This window comes from Leuresthes tenuis, unplaced genomic scaffold (assembly GCF_036924035.1).
Source record: "Leuresthes tenuis unplaced genomic scaffold, fLeuTen1.0.hap1 SCAF_9, whole genome shotgun sequence".
Lineage (NCBI taxonomy): Eukaryota > Metazoa > Chordata > Actinopteri > Atheriniformes > Atherinopsidae > Leuresthes > Leuresthes tenuis.
The window spans coordinates 22,090,411-22,106,057 of NW_027325363.1; the positions used below are offsets into that span (position 1 = coordinate 22,090,411).

A 15,647-nucleotide genomic window follows, 5' to 3' on the forward strand; every position below is an offset into this window, starting at 1 on the left:
ATCAGGTTCAGGTCAGATCCAGCTGTGGCAGTTCCTCCTGGAGCTACTGTCTGACAGCGCCAACGCTGGCTGCATCACTTGGGAGGGAACCAACGGCGAGTTTAAGATGACAGATCCTGATGAGGTGGCGCGGCGCTGGGGCGAGCGTAAGAGCAAGCCCAACATGAACTACGACAAGCTGAGCCGTGCGCTGCGCTACTACTATGACAAAAATATCATGACCAAGGTGCACGGCAAGCGCTATGCCTACAAGTTCGACTTCCACGGCATTGCTCAGGCACTGCAGCCGCACCCCACCGAGTCCTCTATGTATAAGTACCCCTCGGACCTAGCCTATGTGCCTTCCTACCACGCCCACCAGCAGAAGGTCAACTTTGTATCTCCGCACCCTCCATCCATGCCAGTCACCTCCTCCAATTTCTTTGGACCCACTGCTCAGTACTGGAGCTCGCCCACTGCAGGCATCTACCCCAACCCAAATGTTCCCCGCCATCCTAACACTCATGTGCCATCCCACCTGGGTAGTTATTATTAAAACAACTCTCCCTGACCATTCGACAGCTGAGAAAACCTTTCCTTTTCCCCAACAAAATCCACAATTGCTGACCTGCACTCTTTAATATCCCAAATCAATGAAGACTGAATTGATGGAGACATGTAGTACTCCTGAATGAAGGATGATTAAATTGATGTTCTGTTATTTTTTTTTTTGTGTAAAATTCTATAAACAACTGGATGCTATGGTCCAAAATGGAATACTACTTACCTTTTCAAGACTAGCAACTGTTTGTTTATGTTTTACGGATGCACATCTGAGTTTCCTGTGCCTTTCTGTCCCATCGTCCTGAAAGCTGCACCTACAAGCCAGTAGGTGCCGTTTCTAAACAATGCCTAAAAGACAGGAGACGAACCTGAGTCTGTCTGCCTCCTCATCATGCTACAGTACCAGACATGGGCCTGTTACTTATGGGTCTCAATCTACATCCTTCTCAGTACATGATGTACATTTTGCTTGAAAGCATCTGCCTTTGCCGCTCGTCTACTGCCTTTGCCGGGGTTTCTTCCACTGCCTGCTTGTCTGCTCATCCGCCTCTTTTTATGTGTGTGTATGTGTGTGGAGAGTCCTCTGGATTTCAGTGGACAAGGAGGAGCTCTCACGAGATGGACTTTTCTCAGCACTGAATGAAATGTGGCGACTGGAATATGCCGCTCAATATGCCATTTAATTTATCCTCCAAACTGGAAGGCTCGAGAGGAGTTAGATGCCGTAGAAGGAAGCGCTGTATGTTTTGCTGACCTGGGTCAACTCAGTTGCTCAAAAAGTGTTCTCTGTACATTTTCCGATGGAGATGATGGGTGATGGGTGATGGGTGATGCGTGCGGTAGGGGTGAGTCAATAGTGCTGCGGAAGCTGAGTCGAGATATAATTGCTGTAATTTACAGCATTAATTCAGCCCAGGTCAGATGTTTTCAGTGGGCAACATGGGCCAGGCTGTTAAATGTTCGCCATGTTGTTGCCTCTCAGTCATGCCATTTCCAGATGTTTGGTTGCTCAGCCATGTCAGTATTAATGTGAATGTCTTCGGGTTTGTGAAGTACATGTAAAAGGTTATGCGAAATCAAAATTTGTCAGATGCGGTTATTTTGTGAAAACAGTGCATGTATAAATTCCTTCACACTTAAAGTCATGAATCTAAAACATGCAAGTGCCTTTATGCATATGTGATTATGTAGATGTGTTGATATTATCTGCCATTTCTTTTATGGATGACTTTTTTTTTTCTGTCCAAAGTGTCTTGAGCATTCATCTAACTTTAATATGTGCTGAAAATCAAAGCCCTAACCCGCACAGAGTTAGTGCCATGCTTTAACTGCTGAATTATGCCATGTCTTGTCTGTCAGTTCAAGACGACACCGCACTAAACTTTAAATACAAAGAATTATCTCACCAAATATCTGACAATTTTTGATTTTTAAGTGCGCTCTAACACCAAAAGCTGCCATAGTGTCTCTTCTCTCTTTGTAGGCCAGTCAGGACCACACAGGTCAGTACAGAGGAGTAGCTAAGCAGTAAGTAATCTTAGTAGACAGTCAAGTTGCATTTTCACCAGGGCTGGATCCTAGTATGAGAGCAGCATATTTGTTTTGAACGTTGGTTTCTCACTGATCTTAAAGCCCTGCAAAAATGCACAAAGGTTGTGATTCCATCATCATCACATCACATTATGTCAAAACATATCCATCGTCAGTCGGGTGTTCAACGTTGTTCATATCGAAAGTTTTTGCCTTTAGAGTAACTGAAAATGGACACTTGAAAATGAATTACTTGGAAGTGAGTAGTTTGTCAAAGAGCAAAACCAATGAAGTATGACGAGATGAAACAAAGAAATCCTCAGATTCGCAAACGCTGTGCGTTTGTCAGACCTATTTTTTATTATTTTATAAACATCAGTCAACTAGGCATTGAAGCAACTTACTGTATAAATTATGCAGAGTTATTTTCATATGTGACACAGTATAAAAGTCGAGAGAATTAATACGAGTTGACCTCGGTCAAAAATGCAAACCTTTTAAGTCCATTTCTGCTAAGTAGTTTGTTAAGCATTTGAATCGTTTTTATATCTGTACATTTGGGCAATGCAGTTTAACATTTTTGTTTTCTCATTGTTGTTATTATTTCTAAAATTCGGTTGTAACATCCTGAAAGTGCCTGAAAGTGTAAAATATATTTTCTTGTGTTCCAAAAACCACAAATGCCTGCTTGAATCATAATCCAAAAGATGGGGATTCCTTTACTCTGTATGCAGATACATGTGATGACGATGGAAAGTTTCCATTGTCACACACTTTCCATGCCTGGAAATCGTAGTTGACTTTGTGCTTTAAAGGATTTCAGGTATTTTATGCTCAATGATACAAACAGTATTATCATTTACATCCAGCTCCTGTTGAAGATGTATAGCTTCAAAGAACAAATTAAAAGGGGACATGTAATTTGTAGCATAAAGAAATTATTCTAATGTACCCTTAATGTTCATGTTTCATAAGCATCATCAATAAAAAGGGATCTGTGCTACTTCATATATGCAATGTATTTTGGATATCAAATATATAAATATATATAAATATATATATATTTGTGTGTATATCTTTACAATTAAACAGTGTATTATTATTATAATTGTCATTCCTGCAATGTATGAAGTAAAACCTTTTGAAAAAGGGCTTTTGTATAGGAAAATGTGACAAAATAAATGTTTTTACCTCTCCAGTAATCTTGTCTGCCTTTGGCTTCACCGCAATCTCAAGACAATTGAAAACAAAGAACAAAAGAAGCAAGATTCGCCAGATTTGCACAATAGTCATTTCTGCTATGGCAATGTTAAAAAATAAATCTACATCATTACAGTCTGAATACAAACAAAACATTTACTATGTACTGAGACTGACGTGGATCCCTTTTTTATTAGGATTCACAAATTTTTTATCTGACTGTTATTTGGTGTCTTTTTAGGACAGCATCCCGCTCAACTAATGCAGTTTAAAATGGCAGAACTGGAATAAATTAAAATGTTGGTTAATCTGTGTTGTTGTTTGGCCTCGATTCAACACCACCCTCAGATTGGAGGTTTTAGTTTGTGCTTTGAACTGAACACATCAATGGCTAAGTGATAATGATTCTTATGATTCTTCTAAGTTCCACTTAGTCACTGCAAAAACAACGATACACAACCTTTTCTTTTCCATCAGGATTCAAAGCAACATCCAAGGCCACTAGCTGTGAGCAGAGAAACTGCGCTTTGTTTGGTTGGAGAAACTGACACAACAACGTGACAGCTACGCCAACCCAAAATCTACCTTTGCTGACCTTCTGTATTGATTTAAAAAGGTTTTAGAAATGCTGACTTTTAATTAATCACCACTGGGGAAACTGCATATATTAATTGATAATCAATTCCTGTTTCTCATGTCTAAGATATACAGTTGGTTTGAACGGTTTTGAAGCTGTGAGTTTTTTTTTTTACTAATTTACAAAATAAACATTTTCATTCATAATCATTTATTAAATCAGCGTCGAAATGATAAAAATGTCGGTGATGACGGTATGGTTTTAATGAACCATGGAGCCAAAGCTGTGTATATATACCCATCTTCCACCCTGATCGCCACATCCTTCTGTTGTCTTATAAATGTCAAATCCTGACCGCACCTACACCAGAACACAGCTGCTGCTTCAGGGTAGCGGTTGTAAAACCATTGAAACTTGTATCCGTTTAACCAGGTAGAATCACTGCAGAGTTTCAAATGACAGGTCCCTGCAAATTATTTGTATGTGTATGTGTGTGTGTGTGTGTGTGCGCGTGTGTGTGTGTTTTAAGTCCAATTCAAACATTCTGCATTAGCATGTATAATATTTGTGCTATTTGGTAAATTAACATTTTTGTCAGTCATATAAGCTTGTTTATCAGCAACATCCTCAGATGCAGAGTCAAACATTAGTCTGACTAATGCGGTTCATTCGAGGTCATAGTGGGAGGTCCACCATTGTGAAACCTGTTAGCTATCATACAGTATGCGCTGTTATTCCACCAAACGTAGAGTTCTGGTTTCATGTTCAGAACATGCGGGCTAAGTAAAGGGCAACATGCTTTCAGCTTTCATCTCCCAACCACTTCCAAAGTGTTGTGTTTAATTTCCTGTTTGCTGTCACAACTTCACTTTGTTTACAGATGAAAAGCCCCTGTAGGGTTTGGCACTCGTCATTATGCTTCTTTGACCTTTTTGATCACTGTGCTATATATGCAGATGGAGAGCAATAATGCGACAGACACCTTTTCTGAACATTCTTAAAAAATTCTTTACAAATGCAATTCTGTTCCATACTATAGTCAGGGCTGCATGCAGCCATATTACGCATTTTCTGAATGCTTTGTTCTCACACAATGTCTTCTCTCAAAAAGAAAACCACAACTACTTCACTGACTGTTTGAAAAAACTGGCCTTGGAGCCCAGCCCTTCGCTAGTGCTAGTGCCTGTGAGTAGTTAAGCATACTGGTTCAAGTCAAATTATCTTTTTTTTTCACAACCTGCATGAAATATTGAACAAACACCATTACACTTGCATGACCACACACTGGTTCTTCATGTAATACTAGAATGTATACATAAAAACTTGCTTTGTTTTCTTGATTTTAGGAAAGCTATATACATTCCATGTACCTGTCTTCATTTCAGTGTTTATACCTTGTGTGGGTGACAGGGAGAACTTTCTGTTCCTGTACTGAACCTTCATCATCTTACGTGATCCTGCCTCTATTCTGAAAACACGTTTTTGCTCAGCAGACTGTGACAGGTGCAGTTTTACATACAATCACATACAATGCTCACAATGACTGCCCTGACCCCACACGTGCTTTTCTTATCTGTGTTGAACACAAAGGAGTAGCAAATAGTTATTTGCTTTATATTTAAATGCTACACCGTGGTTTTTGCGAGATTTTTACAAGTGGGTAACCCCCAGCTTCCCCTCAGCACATGTCTGTCCCAGAGGAGTTCATCACTGGGAAGCACAAACTCTACCAGTCTCAGTTTTATTGCCAGTCAATGTCTCACATATTGGTGAGACTTGGGGGGGCTTCGATATCGATCATCTCAAAGCCCTGATTCTCATTTCCATCTCTGGAGTGGTGATGATGACCCTTGACGTTGTGGTAACAGTAGCTGCAGTGTGCAGTTGTCACTGGCACTACCTTGGAGAAGTTGGAGAAATCTACTCTGTACTTGCCCTCTTTGCTTCTGGAGATGATGGGCAAGAAGTTGTAGCCCCACATGATCTCCTGGGGAATAAAGGAGGTTCGCACTTGGCAGGATGAGCTCGTGGACTCTGCTGTGCCATCTAAAAAGACCACCAGCTCAAAGTCTTGCTTATGCAGCGTGTCCACTGCCATTTCGAAGAAGGGGCTGCTCTTGTCGATGATGTGGTACAGCGTGAGAGGACACACAAAGAAGAGGTTGTCCTTCCCAGCATCCATCATGAAGTCAATGTTCACCTGATCCAAGATGACTGTCTCCCCGTCTGGTGTGTTTGTGGTTCTCAAGAGCTTGCCGTAGATCTGGCTTCCAATCATCAGGGTCTTTCGCAGGTTAGCCACTCTGATTGACAGGCAAAGAGAACCATGTCTGGGGCTGATAACAGCCATGTCACTAAATGTGATGGTTTTAGCCCTCTTTTTGGGTGAGGAGATCTTGGAAAGGACAACTCCACACATGAAACTGTTGATAATTGCTCCAACGATGGACTGGATTATGATGACGGCCACAGCGCCCGGACAGAGAGGAGTGATTGCTCGCCCTCCATACCCAATAGTGGTCTGGGTTTCAATAGAGTAGAGAAAGGCTGTTGTGAGTCCGACAACATTGTCAATGCATGGAACATGTTCTGAAGGGGGGTTTTGCCATGTCAGATCTCCATTGCTTCGGGCAATCCAGTACCAAAGCAGGCCAAAAATGAACCAGCTGAGGGTGAAAGCGGCGATAAAATTTAAGATGACAAAACGCCACCTAATCTCCACGTAAGTGGTCCAGAAGTCAGCCAGGAAGGCAAAGTGATTGCTATACTTGATGTTTCCATACTCAATGTTACAGCGGCCATCTTTGGTCACAAGTCTGGTCCTCTGACGTCTTCTCTCCGCCATATAGTCATGGAAGCGTTTGTTTAAGGAGCCCATTGTTTTCTACAAGTTGATAACCTATGAGGCAAAACAAGAAAAATAGGAATGATGTGCACTGAATACATGCACAGCATGCAAGTACATAATGGTAATCCAGCCTATAAACTGTTGACTGTGTAAATTCATGGCAAATTCAAACAAACGTAGTTAACTTTGTGCTAATTATATAAGATAAAGATCATCTACTTGTAAATTATTTTCCCAAACAGATTAGACGAAACATTTAGGTCCCCACAGAACTTTGATGGCTCAAATAATGACAAATTAATCTCTTTATATACAAGTTGAATCAGAGACTGTTTATGCCTCATGTGTTTTCAGCTTCTCTGTCCCACTGCAGTTCTAATCATCTCTAAAATCCTCTGTGGAAGCAGTACCGCAGCCTGAAGTTAATTTGAAACAAAAGTTTCCACTAAAAGTGCTCCAAATAAACCAAATAATTTGGAGTCCCGGTGCAAGTGTCTCAACACAGGGATCAGTTTGGTTTTGCTGGGTTTCAATGCAGCAAAACTTAATGTGGCATTAAAATAATTTGAGCAAGCTCAGCCAGAAAGGCAGCTGCTCACAGACATAACAATATCTGGCTTTATTCAGGCTTTGACTTTTCATAAGTGTGTTTCTTGGTAGATGGTAACTGGCAGCAGTGGCGGTACAGAGGTCTCCAAATAAGTATGGCCTCTGTTCTTTCCAAGTCATGCAAACGACCATTTGGACTACATCATGCTTGTTAGCGAGTGTGAAGTAGTACGAAACGATCAGTGCAGTAAGTTTAGTTTTTTTTTGTTTGCAGCACTAAAAAGTATCACACTCAGTCATTTGACAAAAGAAATTAAATGATCAGACTGTGTTGCCTGTTTGAAAGCCATAATATTTTTGGAAGTAAACTTGGTCTTCCCAAAGCGAAGTATTAAAGCAATGTATTTTCATGCAGTAACAAGGCACAAGGTCAAATTTCCTCAGTTACTTATGCAGGTTAATTGCATGTAAGATAAGAAAGTGGAAATTTGTGCTCTCAATTAGAAAACAATAGCTTTAATGAATGAAGAGGGCATGTTGAAATCTAGACATCCACAAAGATTTAAATATATATAAAGAGTACTTTACTGCCACTGAGTCATTGTACAAACAAAGTAAAGCCACTTTCAGTTCTAGGGTTATACATATCAGGATGTTAAAAAACCATCATCCAGTCCCCACTCAAGTCTCAAAAAGGAGGCAAATGCAACCTTTTTACTTATTTAACAAGAAACTGAGCCAAAATGCAGAAGGAGTGAGTGAAAAATTAAACATACCCTCACTTCTTAAGAGGTCAAGCAGTCAACCAAATGCTGATGCTTCTCATCAGATGCACCAGATTAATTGATCTTTGGCGTGTGATCACCTCTATAAAAGCAGAAGCTTTGGCAGTTTGTTGGTCTGGAGCACACAATGCCAGAGAGGAAAGACATCAGCAATGATCTAAGAGTGTTACTCCCTGTCAACCTAGGATGGGTTATAAGAGAGGTTTTTATACAATCTGGAGCCTGTCATTCTACACTGAGAAAGATTCACAAGTGGAAAACATTCAAGACAGTTGACAATCTCCAAGTAGTGGACAACCCGGGTAAATTCAGTCCAAAATCAAACAGAGTAATGCAAGAGCTCCACCTCAGACTCTACAAGCCCCAGTCAGCATGTTAAATGTTAAACCTCATGACAGTGTAATTAGAAAAAGACTGAACAAATATGACTTGTTTAGAGGGGCTGCCAGGAGAGACCCTCTTCCCTCCTTAAAAAAGGAAATAACACGACCACATGGCTTAGGTTTGCAAAGTCACACTTGAACAAACAACAAGATTCTAGAACAGATGAGACCCAAGCAGAGATGTGTGGTCATAATACACACAGCACCATGTTTGACTAAAACCAAACACAGCATCTGAGCACAAACGCCTCAGACCAAGCTGCATTTCAGCTTGTTTTGCAGCCGCAGGACCTGGACACCGTGCAGTCGACAACGGACGCCTCTGTATACCAAAGCAGTCTGAAGTCAAATGTGAGGCCATCTTTCCGACGGCTGAACCTTGGCAAGAATTGTCCATGCCACAGTACAAACCTCATTTAACTGAGGCAATGTTGTTAAGAGAAGTGGGCCAAAATTCCTCCACAATGATGTAAGAAAGTGATACCTTCATCTGGAAAATTATCACTTCAAGTTAGAGCTGCTAAACGTGGTTCTACAAGCTGTACAAGGAGGGATTTTCACTCACAGCTTCAGCATTTCGGCTCAGTTTTGTTAAAGAAATAATTACACAGTTTAAGATGCCATGTGTTGTTTTTCAGCTGTTATCGTATTCACCTGATTTTGAAACCTGGTAAAGAACAAATTATGTTATTTTATTTTTTTAATGTCCTATATGGAAAACCTTAGAATTGAAAGAGGGTGTACTTTCTTAATCACATGACTGTATTTTGATCATTTACAGTGTAAGTATTACAATATTTTACAAATCAGATCATCCCAGTTTCAATGCATTAAATGAAGCAGGTAAACTTATCACTATCTATATCCAATGTTCAAGTTTTCTTTATTTGCAAAGTGAGACATTTTCAATGCGCCTTCACAGTTACAATCCCTGACTGCATGAACTGAGTCATTGCCATCGTATTTAAAATCTTGAAGCTAAAATATATTGTCTCTGAGTCATAACAACCTAAAAGGATTTAAGAGGATTTAAATTTACACTGAACATTGTAATCTTAGTGCATCTTAAAATTAGGTCATGGTGTCATGTTGCTATATATGATATAACATTATGAAGGTAAAAAATAATTCAAAATTAAAGATGTTTCTGAGGTGTGAACTCACCGAAAGTTGAAGTTATCTGTAAAACATCCAAAGGCTGACAAATATAAGTTGTCTCCGTCTTTCTTGTTTGCTGCTGTATGAGACAGTTTAGGTGTGTCCTGCTCTTACTAGATGCCTGTCACACAGCACCTGCGTGCATTTAAACTGTCTCTCTGTGCTACAACCATCAAGGTAAGGTTAACGCCCACAGGTACATCGGTCATCCCTCTATCCCCACACATATAACGTATCTTATCCTGACTCCAAAAATGTGTATTGTGTCCACAAAAGCCTGGCGCTACGGGCCAAGCTGACCTCTACCAGTCTGCCGTGCCCTGGCAGTTGCCCTGGATTCAGAGCTGGTTGTTTCTTATTTGAATCCCATCTTTTGTGTTGATGCGCTCATGCTAGATGAACCAGCCAAGCGATTGTTGACAGTGTAATGCAATGCCTTCATGTGTTGTTTCGGTAAATGACCCTGGTTTGCTGCATCTCAATGTCAGATGGACTTTTAACTGTGAGCACAGGAGCACACAGGCACATTTTTAATGCCACCGTTTAGGGAAAATGAATGAGCAAGAAGGATGATTTGAAGCATATGAAACAAGGTTAAAGCAGTTTAAATATCATATAACTGACGTGGCTTTATGCATGTTTTGCTGGGCCCAACAGTGATTTCCAGGAGGATATATTTGACAGATCCTGGATCCAATGTTGTCACCATCACCCAGAAATCAGCACTTCACAACTCGGCACAGTGCAGTCACGTTAATCTTTGCCACTAAGATTTTCCCCATAGATTTGGGACGGGATGAGACATCACAAACAGATAGCTCTCAGAGGATTGTCAGGAACCAAATCAATTACAGAGCTGCAGATGTTTGGGTGCTGAGGGAAGAAAAGTTGTCAATTGTCATGGGATTCATTGTAAAACTATTGTTCCCAACCAAAGAGTGTAAAATGCTGCTGTGTTATCATATATGTGGTGTAGAATATTTATTATGGCAGCAGTATAACGAGGCTCACTTTGGTTTTCCCGCACAGGTAAAGAAATGGTAATGTGTTCTTGAGAGTTTCAGGGGTTTTTTTAACTTCGAGGTGATTTGCCTGCTTGTTCATATAACTCTTTTGTTTTACTTTTTTTGTTTCAAACAAAGTGCTGACGAATATCCACCAGACCGCATAACTATACTGATTGTTGGGCTGGTTCAACGACTTAAGAGCATTAGACTACACTTGATCGAAAGCAATGTATTAGAGTGCTTTTATCTGTCAAATTGCAGATACTCAAATTTTGAAGTTTTTGAAATACAGCAGTGACAAGAGAAAAGTCATAATTTTCAAAAAAAATTTAAATTATTGCAGACATGGAACGTTGTCTTTGTTACTGGTATTGCAAAGTTTTTAGTGGTTAGTAATGCATCATTTGAATAACATAACCCCAGATTAAGTCAGTTTTGGCTGTACCTGTTTTGAATTGTTGACTTGTTTTTTTATTGTCCTTGTTTTTTTAAATGAATGAAATTGATTGTGCATTTTTTTAGATTTCTAATTCAGTTGAGATACCACAGTGAATAAATTAGCATCAGCGTGCGTTGCAAAATGATGCGTAAGTTTAAAATGATATATTTAACATTCGTGACTGCAGTTTACACCTGAGTGATTTTTCAAAAAAAATTTATCAGTGGCATATAAACACCTTTTCTGCCATCTCAGCTCTGCGTTTTTCAGGATTAAATGTTTGTGTGGTCCACACATTAGTGTTTCCATAAGAAACATTGGGAGTGTCTGTCGGCATCAAATGGAGCATTCAAATGCACAAAGCCGGTTTCTGTTGCGGTATCTGTCTACCGGCTTCAGGGCAAAGCCAGTGAAAGCAGTCGCTCAGGATTACAAGGTGATAAGTGCTTGACAATCAAAGGGAGATGGCACAGACATATACATGCAAAGAGCTCCGACACAAGCTTGACCAATATTGATTTCACTGATTTATTACATATATATGTCACCATATCTGCCATTCATACAAAAATAAGGAATGGGCTGTGGCCAAGCTCCACCAAAAAGCCAAGTGTAGTTCTGCTGCTACTTTGCATTTTTTTGGAGTTTAACATGTAACCCTTCCAGCCAGATGTGGAAATCTACTAGAAGGGAAATTTACTGGATTTCAGCACTGAACTGATGATGCAATGAGGAATTTGGTTTCAAATGTTTCCTGTAAGAGTTTCTGAACTTCCAGCATCAGTAAGAGTTGTTCTACTCAAGTTTGATTACTGTAAATTTGTTTTGAAAGAAGATTGTCAATCTGAAAACAAGAAGTTAAACGCCATGTGACGTTTTAGGCCTATCAGCCAAATTCTGTATATAAATGTGGTAAGACTGTGTTCGACTTTATCTAAGCTGCCAATTAGCTGTAGATGGTTTATTTTAACCAGAGCATCCCAGATGGATATCTGTGAGCTGATTATAGTGCTTTGTGTTTGACTTTTTTTTAGTAACATAACTCTGAAATCTCTGTTATTAAATCTGTATTGTGTTTCGTTCTGTGGCTTATTTTCGTGGAAAGCTCATTGTGGTGCAAGTTCACATTCATCGACCCAAAAACATCTGAATATAGACACCTCTTACTTTCATTTTGTAGACATTACATGTGACACATCTGTGCCATTTGAACACCACAAAGTCAATATTTCTGTTGTAAAGGGAAATTTCATATTTATATTTGACTACTTTTTCTGATTGTTTGTTTTCTTTGCTTGGTACTTTATGTAAATGGATGTGCACCTTTTATTTGCTGCAATGGGCAGTTACATTCACATATTTGACAGAATACCTTCTTTTTCCTGATCTGATTATGTAGTTTTTTTTTACGGCTACTGTGCTTTGGGCAGAAATTGGCACAGTCCTGCTATTTTGGGACCGTTTCCGAGCAAGTTGAGCAATGTTCACGAATCTGTGGTTGGATTTTGGGCCGATACTGTCGGATCAGCAGCGCCACAATTGAAATGGAAAAAGGTTTTTGAGCAACAAGCACACACTACCTCAGTGATAGGTAGTAGCCTACCAGTGACATTGAGACCCAGACCCATCTTGCATGAATTTTGAGTAGTTTTTCTGGCATCTGCGAGCAATATTAATTCCAATGAAAAGCCTCTCCCAATTACCTGGAGTTTAGTCCTTTACTCCATTTTGGCCCATATCCCCGAAAAGAGACAGTCACAGAAGTCAGGAAAAGTCCATCTTTCATGCTGCTTTCATTAGTCATCTTGTTGATGATTTGAATCGACAACACCTCATTCACTGTGAAATCAAGAACAGAGATCTCTGTTTGAAACCTGTTAGCACTTAACCATAACCTTCCTTTGAAGCTGTTAAACATTCAACATGTTGCCACGACTCTTTCTGCTTCATATCCTGGCTCACTTAAGCTTTTTTCCCCTCCTTGCCCAAGAACTGATTTGCTCCGACAGCTTGAGGGCTCACGAACACCACTTAGTTTGTGATTCGCTGATTGTGAGGGACAATAATGACTATATGATGTCATTCATTTTTCATATTTTCACTGTAACCCTGTGTTCACACCACTTCATTCTAGCCCATTCATTTTTAAGAAGACTGTTCAGCAGCAACAGCAAAAAATAAATCAGTTTAACTCAGAATTAATCATGAAAAATGTTTTTATTTAGGATTTTGTTTTATAAAATAGCTTTTTGTCTGGTAGCTTTGGCAAAAATCACAAGAGTCACAATATCATCAAATTAACCAAATACCTTGGAGATGATAGTTGTGATAATGTGTGCCTATGTAAGCAAAAAGCAAGGGCTCAGCAGGCTGTATCACTGAGCTGGATCATCGTGTCACTGAGCATTCATATTGCATATCCATCATTCTCTATGTAAAAAGTACTAAATGCCAAGCACTACAGTTCCAAACAGTGCAGTGTGGCTCCTGTGATGATATCAATAAAAGCTACAAAGCCTTTCCTCGGAAGAAGTCAGTGTTATTATCAGCATGCATTTGTGCAGTGAGAGCATGACGGGTGGGGTAAGAAAAGCTGTGATAATCTAAAAGTCTGTGCATCCAGGATTGAGTCTTTTGGGTGCAATATAAATGACAATAGAACAGGAGGATGACAGCCGTTGAGCCTAAATGAAAACAAAGAACTTGAGACCTGTCCAGCTGGCAGGGTTTGTTGGAATTTTCAACTACAAGACGCTGCTTGAACATGATCTATTGTGTTTCTTCGTAGCAAATAAACTCCTTCCATTCATCTGTATTTGATTCAAGACTGCAGAGAGGTACCTTTGACGTATCTGTGACTTTTGTTCCTTGCACATCAGGGCGCTATTCATGGAATACATGCAATCAGGAACAGGGAATTCTCCCTGCTGAGCCAAAAAGACAGTTTGGATGAATTTGGACGAATGTATCCCTTTTTTTCTTTCACTCAATATTCTCAGGTTAAATTATGATCTTGCTTTCTTGTCATACACCCTCCACTCAAAGGACTTCAGCCTGATTAAGCATCCACATAGGCTGAATAATTAGGTGTGTGAAGGGGAAATAAAATACAGAACCCCTTTTAAAAGCTTAAAATCACTTCTCTTATTCATATTTTTTTCTCACCCCAGCACTTTGTTGTCAGTGACATGTGAGGAAGGAGCTGCATATCCCTTCAGTACAACGTAACACGAGACCCAGTTACCAAATCCACAAAAGAAACACCTAATTATTGTTCCACTTGAGTGATTATAGCAACCCGTGTGCACACACTGTTACTGCCAGTGTATCACATTTCATGCATTTTCACAGTTCTTTATCATTTTCTATGGCTAGTTCATTATTCTTTGCCTCCCTGAGAGAGGTTCCCCAGATAAAAAAAAAAAAACAATAACAAAAAAATAGTCCTAGTGTTATTGTACAAAGACTAATCTCTGGTGTGCCGTGGTTATAAGGACGGCCTGACAGCACCTCTCTGCATATTAAAACATAATACTGTCAGAAGAACAGATGTCTTTAAACTTTCATATCAGAGCTCTCACAGCAGTGTCCTGGAGCTGAAAGGTATCAGAGATCTCAAAATCCTTTTGCCTACGGGGACGACAGGATACAAGAGTCTTTTTCTCAGTTGGAGCACAACCTGTCAGCAGTTCTTTGCTGCCTATGTTTTAAACACATGGCTATTAGAGGGAGACACTGCACCAGAGAATGGATGTCAACATGCTTTGACACTTATGTATTCAACTAATACATAGTTGTATAATACGTGTATTAGTATACACTTATGTATACACGTATAGTAGTGTATTAAACTAATACATAAGTGTATTAGGCCCGTGGGCCTAATATGAAGATGTTCAGTGGACATTGATTCTCAAGTGGGGTACTTGGGAGTTTACTTTTAAAGGTTTTATGGTTTATGGTTTATTTTTTGATCATGTTTGAATTAGAAAATTATTCATATGCCCCTGCAGGTATTTGAAGAGCTACATATGCAGTGATTTATCCTGCTTTGAGACGCTCACTCCGAGCTCGATACATACTAAAGCTTGGTCAAGAGCCCGTTGCGTTGTTTGACAGCAGATGGTACCCCAAAAATGATTGCTTTTGGAGATGCCGAGTTTCCTGAGCTGCTCATATATGACAGTAGTGTGACTCATTGCCATGGCAACATAGGACATGTTGGCAAAGCTGTGTGCAATCAAATGTATCTTATTGTGTACATGTATTTTAACATCTCACCATGATGTTTTTCTAATCTAAATCAAGCACTTTTAAAGCCTCACCATGAGCAAGAGCTGTGTTTGGAAGAGGTGTAGTAGCAAAGCAAAGGAAGTTTTTCTTAAGAAATTAAAGTAAAGGATATAGACAAAACAGGATGATGAAGAACAGCAGTCTCAAAAATGTGTTCCCCGCTTGGGAGCCAGAAGTCTATCCCCCTCCTTCCCGCTAATCTCCTCACGCAGTTTATGTTGATAAGCTAGCACTATGGAATAACATTTTCCTGTTGTGGTTTACAAATGGTGTGGCTGGTATGTAGTATATATCGCAACAAATTCTCAATGCGTAGTTGTAGAGTAGTTCCATGC

The 15,647-nt window shown here is 39.8% G+C and overlaps 2 protein-coding genes across 8 annotated transcripts in view; one reads left to right on the forward strand and one right to left on the reverse strand.

The window, feature by feature from the left end:
- fli1 (Fli-1 proto-oncogene, ETS transcription factor) overlaps positions 1-3,275 on the forward strand; it is a 34,775-nt gene extending 31,500 nt beyond the window's left edge. For all 6 annotated transcript variants that reach the window (XM_072392838.1, XM_072392841.1, XM_072392837.1 and 3 more), the window contains one exon: positions 6-3,275. In XM_072392838.1, coding sequence (XP_072248939.1) covers positions 6-535 — 530 coding nt within the window. In that variant the 3' untranslated portion in view covers positions 536-3,275. The remainder of the gene's footprint in view (positions 1-5) is intronic.
- A 1,576-nt stretch (positions 3,276-4,851) lies between these two features.
- kcnj1a.1 (potassium inwardly rectifying channel subfamily J member 1a, tandem duplicate 1) lies at positions 4,852-9,698 on the reverse strand. Of its 2 annotated transcripts, XM_072391765.1 has the most exons (3): positions 9,580-9,698; positions 6,634-6,749; positions 4,852-6,516 (listed from the first exon to the last, which is right to left on the reverse strand). In XM_072391765.1, the coding sequence occupies exons 2-3, from the start codon at positions 6,726-6,728 to the stop codon at positions 5,610-5,612; spliced, it is 1,002 nt and encodes a 333-aa protein (XP_072247866.1). In that variant the 5' UTR covers positions 6,729-6,749; positions 9,580-9,698; the 3' UTR covers positions 4,852-5,609. The 2 variants fall into 2 exon arrangements, with proteins under 2 accessions (XP_072247866.1, XP_072247865.1); XM_072391764.1 differs by having other exon boundaries at positions 4,852-6,749.
- Positions 9,699-15,647: the final 5,949 nt, after the last annotated feature.

Excerpts from the sequence above, each read along its gene's own strand:
- kcnj1a.1 (XM_072391764.1), bottom strand. The coding sequence starts at position 6,728 with ATGGGCTCCTTAAACAAACGCTTCCATGACTATATGGCGGAGAGAAGA.